This window comes from Myotis daubentonii, chromosome 3 (genome assembly GCF_963259705.1).
Source record: "Myotis daubentonii chromosome 3, mMyoDau2.1, whole genome shotgun sequence".
NCBI lineage: Eukaryota > Metazoa > Chordata > Mammalia > Chiroptera > Vespertilionidae > Myotis > Myotis daubentonii.
Genome location: NC_081842.1, coordinates 68575802 through 68590594, shown reverse-complemented (window position 1 = coordinate 68590594; position 14793 = coordinate 68575802). Strand labels below are relative to the sequence as shown.

At 42.1% G+C, this 14793-nt stretch overlaps 1 protein-coding gene across 1 annotated transcript in view; it reads left to right on the top strand.

Moving 5' to 3' along the window:
- Positions 1–6221, top strand: part of TMPRSS7 (transmembrane serine protease 7) — a 45350-nt gene extending 39129 nt beyond the window's left edge. The window contains exons 16-18 of the mRNA XM_059687867.1: positions 488–756; positions 3905–4041; positions 5809–6221. Coding sequence (XP_059543850.1) covers positions 488–756; positions 3905–4041; positions 5809–5976 — 574 coding nt within the window. The 3' untranslated portion in view covers positions 5977–6221. The remainder of the gene's footprint in view (positions 1–487; positions 757–3904; positions 4042–5808) is intronic.
- The last annotated feature ends 8572 nt before the right edge of the window (positions 6222–14793 follow it).

Below are 14793 nucleotides of genomic sequence, written 5' to 3'. Positions count from 1 at the left end.
AATTTCATTAAATCCTTGCTTATAGCACTTTGAGTTCTAATCTATCTGGTTATTTATATTATTGGAATTTGGCAAAAGGATTCCCAGACCACTGTCTTACTGGCCCTGGCTGCCTCCATCGAAGACTATTGTTAGTATCACTCGGAAGAATATAGCATTCATTCTAGTCACTAACGTTCTTACCTGTGTGTGGATTATGAAATACCAGTGGCAAGAAAATTTCCAACATTTCCTTAGGATGTTGCTGGTGCATACTAGGAGCTATCATTCACCACCCTCACTAGACCTTACTCTATCTCTGCTTTTAATATGGAGACCAGAGAGCCTCAGAGAAGTTGTGCTTCTTGCCACGTCTGTGGACAGAGCCAGCGACTGTGATAGGGAATGAAAGTCAGACCTCCCTTTGCTCATCTCTCTGTGGAATACTTGTTTCACCATGTCTGGTTCATTAAGCCACTGACTTCGTGCCTGGTTCCTTTTCTACCAGGCTGTCAGACCCGACGCCATGGACTGCTCACCTGGGGATGTATGTGCAGGGGAACGCCAAGTTTGTCTCCCCAGTAAGAAGAATTGTGGTCCACGAGTACTATAACAGCCAGACCTTCGACTACGATATTGCCTTGCTACAGCTCAGTGTCGCCTGGCCGGAGACCCTGAAACAGCTCATTCAGCCAATATGCATCCCTCCCGCTGGCCAGAAAGTGCGCAGTGGGGAAAAGTGCTGGGTGACCGGCTGGGGGCGAAGGCACGAAGCAGGTGTGTGTATGGGTGAACGGCTATGCTCTTCCCTCCAGATAAGAATAACTTGTGCTGATCTAGTGCTTAGGGGTTCATAGAGGGGGTTCTTGTAGATGGTCTCCTTTGAGCCTCCTAATAACTCTGAGAGGTAGAATGGAGGAAGGTATTATTATTCCTGTTTTATGATGCTTTCCATGTATCCCCAAAAGAAACAGGTGCAAGGCAGGATTGAAAAGATAGCCTTTCAGGCTCTGAGGGGTTTTCAAAATTTTCCACTAAAAATAGGAATAAATTCCTCCTTCTTTCTAGGTTCCCTTTTCATCCAAAGAAGTGATTCATCTTCATAAAGGAGAAAGAACACACACACACACACACACACACACACACACACACACACACACCCTACTGTGTCAACTCCTAGACATCTGTTTGGAGGATTATACAAGTATGTCTTGCACAGGGACATCTGGTTGAGGTACTGAGAGTGAGGGCTGAAATCCAGCCTGCCCTTAGCTCTCCAGACACACGTTCAGGCCTGGGGATGGCTTTTTACATTTCCTTTACCCAGGAGGGGCATTTTTTTCATTACTCACAAAAGTGTGAGTATATGAGGGTAGCCATACATCTAACCTGCCAAGGTTTGTCATGGTCTGGAGTCATGGTCGGTTCTAAATATACTAATATAGTGAAGAGAAAAGTCCATAACTTACAGTGAATGCCTCTCCAAGGATTAGTGCTAATACTTGCCCTTGAGCTCCCAACCATCTCAGATTCCCTTGCAGGCATTCCCAAGGGGTTAGGACAGTGGTCGGTAGACTGCGGCTCAGGAGCCACATGCGGCTCTTTGGCCCCTTGAGTGTGGCTTTTCCACAAAATACCACATGCAGGCGCACATGTACAGTGTGATTGAAACTTCGTGGCCCATGTGCAGAAGTCGGTATTTTGTGGAAGAGCCACACTCAAGAGGCCAAAGAGCCGCATGTGGCTCGCGAGCCGCAGTTTGCCGACCACTGGGACATTCCCTAAAGATTCACTGGGCAGCTTCTCAAGTGCTCACTGCCTTCATTTACTTATTGAAGTTATGATGTTCACCACCAGTTTGGGCCTGCTAAGGTCTCAGTAGACTCAACGGGGAAGTCGGCTAACTGCTTGAACACTTATAACCTCTCAGGACTTTAATGCATTATCCTAAAGCACAAGAAGAGTCTACTCAACCAACTTATCAGGAGACATTTTCTGCACAAGCATGAGTGTATATGTGTATTTTTCTGAGTATTCTTAGCCAGATAGGTTAAAAAGGAAGTGGAAAGGCTATATCCAAAATGTTATGTTTTACGGTTCCTAGGAAACTCCCATATATGTTACGCTGCTCCACTTGGCTAGTAAGTGTTGGTAATAGCGGTTGCTGACTCACAGTCCTACTGAAAGCAGGAGGACATGGCGAAGGAGTATGACAGTAGCCCAAGTGAGCGAGTCAGACCTTGGGTTTGAATCCTGCTCTGTTACTTGCTAGTTGTGTGCCACTGGGCAAGTCCTTTAACCTCCTAAGCCTCCCAGTCTTCATTAGGAACTTGGGGATCATAATAGAATGTATCTAAAAAATTGTTATTGAGAATGAAAGGAGTTAATGTGAGTACATCAACACTAATAAAAGAGAAAAATGGTAATTGGCGTACGAGCTACCCTTTTCATTGGCTAATCAGGGCTATATGCAAATTAACTGCCAACTGAGATGGCAGTTAACTGCCAACAAGATGGCGGCTAATTTGCACATGTAGGCACAATGCAGGGAGGCCAAAGGGAAAGCAGGAAGAAGCCCCCTGCCACTGACAGTGATCGGAAACCCAGGGGGGAGCTAAGAGCTGGGGGGCAGGGCAAAGGCGGCCCTGGGGCCACCTTTGCCCTGCCCCCCAGCCATGATCGGAGAATCAGGTGCCTTTTCCGCCCTGGCCAGTGATAGCAGGAAGTAGGGGTGGAGCCAGTGATGGGAGCTGGGCACGGTCGAAGCTGGCAGTCCCAGGAGCTAGGGGTCCCTTGCCTGGGCCTAAAGTGAAGCCCACGATCGTGGGGCCGCTGCAGCTGCGAGTCCCCGCTGCCCGGGCCGAACACCTAGGCCAGAGGCGTCAGGCCTGGGCAAGGGGCCGATCCTGCGATTGGAGGGTGATGGGGGTCAACGCCTGAGGGCTCCCAGTATGTGAGAGGGGGCAGGCTGGGCTGAGGGACACTCCCCCCCCACACACACCCAGTGCACGGGGATCAGCGGAGCCACGAGGCCTCCCGGCACCGGCATCAGTGTGACAGGGGGCAGTGCCCAAACCCCCTGAACCCCCTGATCGCCCTGCGGCTCTGTGTGCGACAGGGGGCGGGGCCACAACCTCCCTATCCGCCCTGCTCTGTTCGGGACAGGGGAAGGCGCCCCAACCCCCTGATCAGCCCTGCTCTGTGCCTGATAGGGTGGAGCTCCCCAACCCCCTGATCACTCTGCGGCTCTGTGTGTGACAGGGTGCAGTGCCCCAACCCCCTGATCGGCCCTGCTCTGTGTGTGACAGGGTGTGGTGCCCCAACCCCCCCCCCGCCCCCCCAAACGGGTCCTGCTCTGTGTGTGACGGGGTAGAGCCATAACCTCCCCTTCGGCCCTGCCCTGAGTGTGAGAGTGGCGGCACCCCAACCCCTCTGATGGGCTCTGCTCTGTGAGTGACAGGGGCCAGCGCCCCAACCCCCTGATTGGCCCTGCTCTGTGCGTGACAGGGGGTTGCGCCGCAACCTCCCCATCGACCCTGCCTTGAGTGTGACAGGGGGCGGTGCCCCAACCCCCCAATCAGCCCTACCCTGAGCATGACTGAGGGTGGCATCGCAACCTCATGATCCTCCCTGCTCTGTGCATGACATGGGGCGGTGCCCCAACTCCCCAAATGGCCCTGCTCTGAGCCCGACCAGGGGCTGCACCTAGGGATTGGGCCTGCCCTCTGCCACCCGGCAGCAGGTCTAAGCCAGCAGGTCGTTATCTCCCGAGGGGTCCCAGACTGGGAGAGGGCACAGGCCAGGCTGAGGGACCCCCCCCACCCCCGAGTGCACAAATTTTTGTGCACCGGGCCTCTAGTTGTTTAATAAAAACCTGATTAAGTATAGTCATTTCCATGATTTCTGCCTCCAACATGTTTTTCAGACAATAAAGGCTCCCCTGTTTTGCAACAAGCAGAGGTAGAGCTCATTGACCAAACCCTCTGTGTTTCCACCTATGGGATCATTACTTCGCGGATGCTCTGTGCGGGCGTCATGTCCGGCAAGAGAGATGCTTGCAGAGTAAGTCATCTTACCGTTCCCTTGCTTAACATGTTATAGTTTCCATAAATGCTTTCACATTTGGTCTACACAACACTGGGAAATACATAACTAGGGCTAATGCTTCACTTAATTCAGATGTTAATTATAATCCGATGGTCTAACATCACAGAAAGATGATTAAATAATTGAGTCTATAAAACTCAGTTTTCTAGTCCCCATGTAGTTTCCTTCAATATTAAGAGAATGAGGTCAGCATTTAGCATTCTGCCATGATTTTCTTAAAACCAAAAACTACAAAACAAAGCAATATACACACATGCACACCCTATTAGAATTGCTACTGATTTCCTTAGCAGCAACCATTTACCTTCTGAAAATAAGGGTTTTATTCACTTACTCCTTTGACACAGGTTGTGGGAAATGAAAGAGGAGTGGGAGAGGTGACAGAGCACACTCATTTGTTTGCCTCTGTCACTTCTTGACAGTGGTAAGGTTGGAGGTAACTTTTGGGGGACAATGCTCTGAGCCTCAGATTCTAATCTCTGCAGTTATCTAAATGATTTCCAAAAAGTGAACAGGTAATTTAGAGAATGAGGAAGACAATGGGACTTGTTCCCACATCTTTCCACAACCTTAGCCACCATGCCATAACGACTCATCATAATAGTGATTTCTATCTTCTGAGCTCCTATTTTGTGGCAAGCCCTATGCTAGATCCTTGATATAGAATAAATCAAATAGAGCTTTTATCCTCATTTTACAGAAGAGGGAACTGGGGCACAGAGAGGGTAAATAAATCACCCAAGATCACATAGCTAGTCAGTAAATACCTGGCCTGGGATTTGAACCCTTATTTCACTAATGCTAAAACTGTTGTATTCTGGGTGCTTATTGCAGCTAGTCAATTATACTGTCCTGTTCCACCTAACCACCAGGGTTTACAGATGTGGCAATAATTTCAAAAATTTTCTGACTCAAGTAGTCAGCATTTACCTAAATCAGATTTAGAATTATGGGGATGGGATACAGGAGCAAATTTGAACTACTTTTTTTTTTTTATCTTTGCCTCTGAGTAAGTTATAGTTTTTCTTATTCTCCAAAATGAGAAAATAAATATCCAGGCATTATAATTTAAATGATGAATACTGTAGGAATTATTTTAAACTTTGTATCACTTCAGTCTTTGCTTTATGGAGTTGAGGTATCAGAAGGGACCCTCAAGTGAGGGCAATTTGTTTCTGCCAGCTGCCAGCCAGTGATCCTTAGGGCTACCTCATTGGACCTGGCTAACTAAACAGGGTCTCTTGTACTTTCTTCCTTGGGACTATGAGCCAACCACTGAAGGTACATGGCCTAGAGGTAGAGGTTAACCTTCCAAGGTAACAATGCCTCATAAGGTTATTGTGAAGATTAAATGACCCAAAACAGAGCTTAGCACATAGCTCACATTAAATGTTAGCTATTATTAATATCATTATTACTATTGAGGTTCATTATTTGTTTGGCAGTTTATGAGAGTTGTTTCCCCTGCAAGAATATTCTAATGTTACTTCTGGCCTGAAGAATCAAATTTCTTGTAATGAATACAGAATTTTGATTGTAAGGAAAGTAATTCTAAAATGATATTGGGAATTTCACATTATTTCTTGACACTTGTCCAAACTGCATAATAATTAGTACAGCAAAAACCTGTCAGAATGGGAGTGTGGAATACAGTCCATTAGATACATTAGTGACAAAGTTAATGGCAAATGTGCTTCATACTCACATTATCTTCTTGTGTAGGGAGATTCGGGTGGACCTTTGTCTTGTCGAAGAAAAAGTGATGGAAAATGGATTTTGACTGGCATTGTTAGCTGGGGACATGGATGCGGAAGACCAAACTTTCCTGGTGTTTACACGAGGGTGTCAAACTTTGTTTCCTGGATTCATAAATATGTCCCTCTTTTGTAATAGTACAAGTTGGATTTTTGACTGTAATTTATATGATAGGTTATTTTAAAAAGAATGGAGTAATTACAAATAAAATAAGACAACCAATTTTTTTCTTGAGCAAGCTTCAGATTGCATACATTTGTTATTTATTAAAAAGCAGAGAGATGTATTTTATTCCCTAGTAAATTGCCTCAAGTATATAGTTATATTCATTCTCAAGCATCAAAGGGCCATAGATTCAGGCATGGAAGAAATATTAGATAATGTTATGAACTAAGCCTCTAAAATAAGATATGAAATGGGTGAAATGTTGAGATAATGCATTTTTTTAATATATTTTATTGATTTTTTACAGAGAGGAAGAGAGAGAGATAGAGAGTTAGAAACATCGATGAGAGAGAAACATCGATCAGCTGCCTCCTGCACATCCCCCACTGGGGAAGTGCCCGCAACCCAGGTACATGCCCTTGACCGGAATCAAACCTGGGACCTTTCAGTCCGCAGGCCGACGCTCTATCCACTGAGCCAAACCGGTTTCGGCGAGATAATGCATTTTTATGTGCCTATTAAAGGTACAGCTATTTATAAGGTTTTAGGCAAATCTGTCTTATTGAAATAAGAAATTCCATTAAAGAAACATGCCTGATACTTAGTGCTCTAATGAACTTAAATACACAAAAAAATGTCTCCTTCACAGATGCTAATGTTTTGGTGATGTCACTTTGATGATAGCTTATTTCTTGGTTTATGCAATAAACATTTGGGATACTATTTGCTCTTAAAGAAGATAAAGAAAGAAGAGCAAGTATTGCAACAAGAAAAGCAAAATTGAACATCTTATATTGGTCAGCAAGTCTTGGCAACAACTATACATTTTTAAAAAAATTTATGTATTTATTTATTTTTAAATTTACTTTTATTTTTTTCCCATGGCATAGATTTATTTTATTTTATTAAGGTTATTACATATGTGTCCTTATCCCACCATAACCCCCCTGACCTCCCCAACTCATGCCCTCACCCCCCTGTTTTCTGTGTCCATTAGTTAGGCTTATATGCGTACATAAAAGTCTTTTGGTTGATCTTTTCCCCTCACCCCCACCTTTCCCTACCTTCCTCCTTGAGTTTGACAGTCTGAAGGATGCTTCTCTGTCTCTGGATCTGTTTTTGTTACTTAGTTTATGTTGTTCATTATATTCCATAAATGAGTGAGATCATGTGATATTTGTCTCCAGTTGGCTTATTTCACTTAGCATAATGCTCTCCAGATCCATCCATGCTGCTGCAAATGATAAGAATTCCTTCTTTTTTACCACAGCGTAGTATTCCATTGTGTAGATGTACCACTGTTTTTTAATCCACTCATTTACTGATGGGCACTTGGGCTGTTTCCAAATCTTAGCTATGGTGAATTGTGCTGCTATGAACATAGGGGTGCATATATCCTTTCTGATTGGTGTTTCCAGTTTCTTGGGATATATTCCAAGAAGTGGGATCACTGGGTCAAATGGGAGTTCCATTTTTAGTTTTCTGAGGAAACTCCATACTGTTCTCCACAGTGGCTGCACCAGTCTGCATTCCCACCAGCAGTGCACGAGGGTTCCCCCCTTTCTCCACATCCTAGCCAGCACTTGTCATTTGTTGATTTGTTGATGATAGCCATTCTGATAGGAGAGAGATGGTACCGCACTGTCGTTTTGATTTGCATCTCTTGGATGATTAGTGACTTTGAGCATGTTTTCATGACTCTTGGCCTTCCTTCTGTCTTCTTTTGAAAAGTTTCTATTTAGGTCCATTGCCCATTTTTTTATTGGGTTGTTTATCTTCCTTTTGTTTAGTTGTATGAGTTCCCTGTAAATGTTGGAGGTTAAACCCTTATCAGTGATAACATTGGCAAATATGTTCTCCCATGCAGTAGGCTTTCTTGTCGTTTTGTTGATGGTTTCTTTTGCTGTGCAGAAGCTTTTTATTTTGATGTAGTCCCATTTGTTTATTTTCTCTTTAGTTTCCATTGCCCTAGGAGCAGTATCAGTGAAGAAATTGCTTCGGCATATGTCTGCTATTTTGCTGCCTGTGGATTCCTCTAATACTTTTATGGTTTCTCGTCTTATGTTTAAGTCCTTTATCTATTTTGAGTTTATTTTTGTGAATGGTGTAAGTTGGTGGTCTAGTTTCATTTTTTGCATGTATCTGTCCAATTTTCCAATACCATTTATTGAAGAGACTGTCTTGACTCCATTGTATGTTCTTGCCTCCTTTGTCAAATATTAATTGAGCGTATTGGTTGGGGCTGATTTCTGGGTTCTCTATTCTATTCCATTGATCTATATATCTCTTCTTGTGCCAGTACCAGGCAGTTTTGAGAACAGTGGCTTTGTAATACAGCTTGATATCTGGTATTGAGATCCCACCTACTTTGTTCCTCTTTCTCAGGATTGCTGCAGCTATTCAGGATCTTTTTTTATTCCAGATGAATTTTTGGAGAGTTTGTTCTAGGTCTGTGAAATATGCCGTTGGTATTTTAATGGGGAGTGCATTGAATCTATAGATTGCTTTGGGTAGTATGGACATTTTGATGATGTTGATTCTACCAATCCATGAACATGGTATGTTCTTCCATTTGTTTATGTCTTCCTCTATCTCTTTTTTCAGTGTCCTGTAGTTTTCTGCATATAGGTCTTTTACCTTCTTAGTTAAGTTTATTCCTAGGTATCTTAATTTTTTTGGTGCAATGGTAAATGGGATTGCTTTTTTAGTCTCTCTTTCTGTAAGTTCACTATTGGTGTATAGAAATGCCATAGATTTCTTGGCGTTAATTTTGTATCCTGCTACATTGCCAAATTCATTTATTAAGCCTAATAATTTTTTGATGGAGTCTTTAGGGTTTGCTATGTATAATATCATATCAAGATTTTTGATTACTGTTTCAATTTCATTAGTAGTTATCAGCCTATTCAGGTTATTTTATTCTTGATTGAGTTTTGGGAGCTTATATTTTTCTAAGAATATGTTCATTTTCATCTAGGTTGTGCATTTTGTTGGAGTAGAGTTGTTCATAGTATTTTTTCATAATCATTTGTATTTCTGTGGGATCAGTTGTTACTTCACCTCTTTCATTTCTAATTTTGTTTATTTGGGTCCTCTCTTTTTTCTTGGTGAGCTAGAGGTTCATCAATCTTGTTTATCCTTTCAAAGAACCAGCTGTTGGTTTTGTTGATCTTCTGTATTTCTTTTTTTTTTTTTGGTCTCTATGTCATTTATTTCCACACTGATCTTTATTATTTCCTTCCTTCTGCTTCTGCTGGGCTTTTCTTGTTGCTCTCTTTCTAACTCTTTGAGTTGTAAGGTTAGTTAATTTATTACCATTTTTTTCTTCCTTTTTGAAGTAGACCTGTAGAACTATGAACTTCCCTCTTAAGACTGCTTTCCCTGTGCCCCATAAACTTTGGATTATTGTGTTGTCATTTTTGTTTGTTGCCATGATGCTTTTTATTTCTTCTTTGATCTCTTTGGTAGCCTTATCTTTATTTAATAGCATGCTATTTAGCCTCCAGATGTTTGATTTTTTTCATTGTTTTTATTGTAGTTGATTACTAATTTTCTGACATTGTGATCTGAGAAGATGCTTGATATGATTTCTATCTTCTTGAATTTGAAGAGACTTTGCCTGTGTCCCAATATGTGGTCTATCTTTGAATATGACCCATGTGCACTTGAGAAGAATGCATATTCTATGGCTTTGGGGTGAAATGTTCTGAAGATGTCAATTAATTCCATCTGATCCAGTGAGTCATTTAGGATTGATGTTTCTTTGCTGATTTTTTGTTCAGTGGATTTACCTAGTGGTGTTAGTGGGTTATTAAAGTCCCCTACTATGACTGTATTGCTGTCAATATCTCCCTTGATATCTTATACAAGTTTTTTTTTATGTATTTGGGTGCTCCTGTATTGGGTGCATATATTTTTTTCAGAGTTATATCTTCTTGTTGGATTGCTCCCATTAGTATTATGAAGTGGCCTTCCTTATCTCTTAGTATGGCCTTCACTTTGAGGTCTAATTTGTCAGATATAAGTATTGCTACTCCAACTTTTGTTTCATTTTCATTTGCCTGAAAAACCTTTTCCCATCCCTTCACCATCAGTCTGTGTGAGTCCTTTGTTCTGAGGTGGGTCTCCTGTAGACAGCAGATATATGGGTCATGTTTTCTTATCCACTCAGCTACCCTATACCTTTTGATTGGGGCATTTAGTCCATTTACATTTAAAGTTATTATTGATAGGTACCTGTTTGTCACCATTTTTATTCATTCTTTATGCTTTCTTTCCTTCCTATTTCTTCTTTTTACAGCAGTCCCTTTAGCATTTCTTGCATTGCTGGTTTGGTGGTAATAAACTCCCTTAGTCCTTTTTTGTCTTTGAAGCTCCTGATTTCACCCTCAACTTTGATTGATAGCCTTGCTGTGTACAGTATTGGATTCAGACCATTCCTTTGCATGACTTTGTATATTTCATTCCATTCCCTCCTGGCCTGATGTATTTCTGTTGAGAAATTAATTGATAGTTTGATGGGAGATCCCTTGTAGGTAACTTTCTGTCTCTCTCTGGCAGCCATTAAGATTTTTATTTTGTCGTCGGTGTTTGCCAATTTAATTATAATGTGTCTTGATGTCAGTCTTTTTGGGTTCATCTTGTTTGGGACTCTATGAGCTTCTTGGACTTGTGTGAGTTCTTTCTGCTTCCCAATATCAGGGAAGTTTTCTGTCATTATTTCTTCAGACAGGTTTTCTATTCCTTGCTCAGTTTTCTCTCCTTCTGGGACCCCTATTATGCAGATGTTGTTTCATTTCGTATTGTTCCAAAGTTAGCTTAGGCTCTCCTCCTGTTTTGTTTTGTTTTTTAAAATATATTTTATTGATTTTTTAGAGAGAGGAAGGGAGAAGTATAGAGAGTTAGAAACATCAATGAGAGAGAAACATCGATCAGCTGCCTCCTGCACACCTCCTACTGGGGATGTGCCCGCAACCAAGGTACATGCCCTTGACCAGAATCAAACCCGGGACCCTTCAGTCCTCAGCCCGATGCTCTATCCACTGAGCCAAACCAGTTAGGGTTCTCCTCCTGTTTTTTAAGAGGTTTTTTTTTCCCAGTTGCTGATCTACTTGGGTATTTTTTCCTACCTTGTCTTCTAGCTCACTGATGAAATTCTCTGCTTCTTCTAGTCTACTGTTGATGCTTTCTATTGTGTTCTTTATTGCAGCGATGTCATTTTTCATCTCTTCTTGGGTCTTCATTTCTTCTTGGTTCTTACACATATTGTTGAATTTGTCTTCCATCCTTTTCAGTGTCCTTATGACCATTGCTCTGAAATCTTCCTCTCACATATTGCTTGCTTCCATTTTGTTTACTTCCTTTTCTGGTGATTCCTCCTTTTTTTTCATATGGGAGCTGTTTCTTTGTCTCTCTATGTTCAGTCCTCTCAGGGTGTCTGGTTATGTAGCTTTCTCTCTCCTGCATTGACTTAAAGGCACAAAATACAACATGACAAGACACAATGCACAGGGCACCAAACATAAATGTATTCATGATACCAATAACCCCAAATAAAGGTTACCACCAGAGAAAAGAGAATTAAGGGAGAGAAAAGAGTGAAAAAATGACATTGAGAAAAGGGAAAAATGTAAGAAAGAGAAGAAAAAAGGAGAGGGAAAAAATATGTATATGGGAGAAAACTCCAAAAAACCAACAGCTAATCCAAAAAATACCAACAACAAACACCCAAACAACAAACACCCAGATGAATCTGAGGAGGCAGAGCTCTCTCTAGGTCAGTGGTTCTCAACCTTGGCTGCATATTAGAATCACCTGGGAATCGTTTTAAAATTCTGGTTTCTGGGCCTCATCCTCCAGAAATTCTGTTTCTTTGTTACTAATGTTGTGGCCCCACCCCATAACAAAGAAACAGAATTTCTGGAGGATGAGGCCCAGAAATTAGGATTTTAAAAAGATTCCCAGGTGATTCTAATGTGGCAGCCAAGGTTGAGAACCACTGCTCTTGGTGATCTTTGACCTTTCCATCCACAGATTGCCTCACTAGCTGTGTTTAATTCACCAATTATGGGTGGATGTTGTTTGATTCAGCTGTTCCTTCTATCTGCTCTGTGAGAAGGCACAGGGCCCGTCCACATATTTGGCGCCACTTTGTCTCCCCCTGGACAAACTTTATAGGTGCCCATGGCCAGGAAGGCTGCAGTCTCGGTGTTCATGGGTTCGAAGCTGAGGCAGCTGGTCCCTGGGGATGTATCTGAGGTCTTCCAGGTTGAAGGTAAGGCTGGGCTTCTGATCATAGCCACTCTCCCCTTCAAGATGGCACGGTCTCTGCAGCAGAGCCAGGCACTCTGGGAGAGATCTCAGCAGTAGTAGAGGCTGCCTGGCCAGGGGAGCCTGGTCCACCAGTCACCAACAGTCCTGTGGAATATAGCTGTCTCTCACTCACAAATACAGACACTCCCCACATGTCCACACACTCTCCCTTCACTTTTTCACTCACACACTATCTTGCAGTCTGCTGTCCCATTGGCTGCCATCTTGGATCCTCCTCCATTGGTCCATCGGTGAATTTTTTAATGTTATTTACATTTGACTCCTTAAGCAAACTAAGAAATTGAATCAGTAATAATTTGAATATATTAAACATAACTACTTTTTAAGAATAGTACATTTTTAAAAGGCACATTTAAAGAAGTATACATGAAAGAACAATTCTTTTAAAAAGCAAACCCCCATAGAAATAGATTTTGAAGAAATTGCACAAATAAATCCAGGTAGTGTGCCATGCCAGCACAGCCAAGGGTTTGGTGAGCTTGAGGACGGGCCTGGTAAAGGATTAAAGAAAAGACAGACAAGAGAATATAGTTGGGGCTCAGCAGATCTCCCATGCCTGGATGAGGACACAGAAAGATCCAACCTGCAAGCCAAGGCTTTATTTTATGGTGAGATCAAAACAAGGGTAGTGGTCAACATGTTTGCAATGTTCTTGTTAGTTTCACCTTGTTTTAGCAGCACTTGCTGCACCTCCCACAGGCCATTAGCTACCTAGGAAGGAACTAGGGAGGGCTATAAGGTTAAACTTCATTTTGCCAAGAGGGCTCTGCCCTCCAAGCTGGGACTTGTTTGTGGCCCTGCCACAGGTCAGTCCAAGGCTTAACCCTATAGCCACTCTCTACAAGGTAGAATTTGGTTACTCATTCACTAATCCTTAACTTTCATCAAGAATTGTTTAATTTAAACTCAGTTCTACCTCCAGGGAAAAACATTTCTTTCAAACTCATTCTGAATTCTTAGTTTGGAGCCAGACTAGCAGGATGAAAAACTCCTCAAGTTGAGGTTTGAACACTAATCTACATTCTAGGTCAGCTGTATGGAAATTGAGAAATTTGCAGTTAGGAGAAATCAGGAACAGGTTGTAAGTAAGAATTTAAGTGGTTTGAGCAACATTGGGAGGTGTCACAAGTGTCAGTGATCAAGAAAATATGGCAGGATAGGAACACAAATCAATATTGAAAGAAAATATGTTAAATCAAAGGATGTTGCTGGGTACTAAAGGTCAGGGGTAGGTATGAGTTACAGAGATACTTATGATCATGGAAAGTAAAGGAGTATTTACTGAGTCTCTGCTATTTGTCAAGCACAATAATAAGTGCCTTGCTCTAATTGCTTCACTTAATCCTCCTAACTCTACTGCGTAGGAATTATTTTGCAACGAGGAAAGAATCTCACATTGAACACCTTGTCCAAGAACATCTAGATTGTGAGAGTTCTAACTCTGCTTGTCTTCGAAACCTATACTGTCACACAGATGCCAACCATGTACAGGGCTTAGGTTTATGGGATTCTGGAAATGTAGTCTAGATTACAGACTACATAAACCTTACTTTACAATAAATGCTCAGAAGGCATGAGGAGATCCAGTTTGGAGTGTGTTTGTGACAGGAAACAGTAGCTTTTTCATCCTTTGGGGCAGTGAAGAAGACATTTAAAGGAGGAAAGATAGCTTGGAAGATAGCTACAATCCATCGGACATGACAGAGGGCTTTCCCATTGAGACTGAGATCCTGCAATCATCGAGTTCAACAACACTTACAGAGAGCACTGTGCTGGATGCAGAGATAAGTACTGGGAATGCAGACACCTCAAGACACTTAAACAATAAAGAAGACAGACAAGAAAAATATTACTGTTCATACTCCACTTTAGCCATTCTGGCCTCTTTCCTGATTCTCAGAAAGTAAAAGTCACACAGGCTCCAGTATCAGGTCCTTTGTCCTGGAGTTCCCTCTTCTTTCCGAAATCTGCACAGCTAGCTCCCTTACCACCTTTAACTCTGCGTTCAAGTTTCACCTTTTCTTTTTAAATTAAGGCATATTTGATATATAACATTATATTGGTCTCAGGTGTACAACATAATTAGTTGATATTTGTATACAATGATCACCACAGTAAGTCTAGTTAACATGTCACCTTACATAGTTACAATTTTTTCCTCATGATAACATTTTTAAGATCTACTCTCTTAGCAATTTTCAAATATGCAATACAGTATTATTATTTTTAAAAATGCTTTTATTGATTTCAGAGAGGAAGGGAGAGGGTGAGAGAGATAGAAACATCAATGATGAGTGAGAATCATTTGATTGGCTGCCTCCTGCATGCCCCCACCAGGGACCCAGCCCACAACCTTAAGCTTGTGCCCTGACCGGGAATGGAACCATGACCTCCTGGTTCATAGGTAGGTGCTCAACCTCTGAACCACACCAGCCAGGCTGCAATACAGTATTA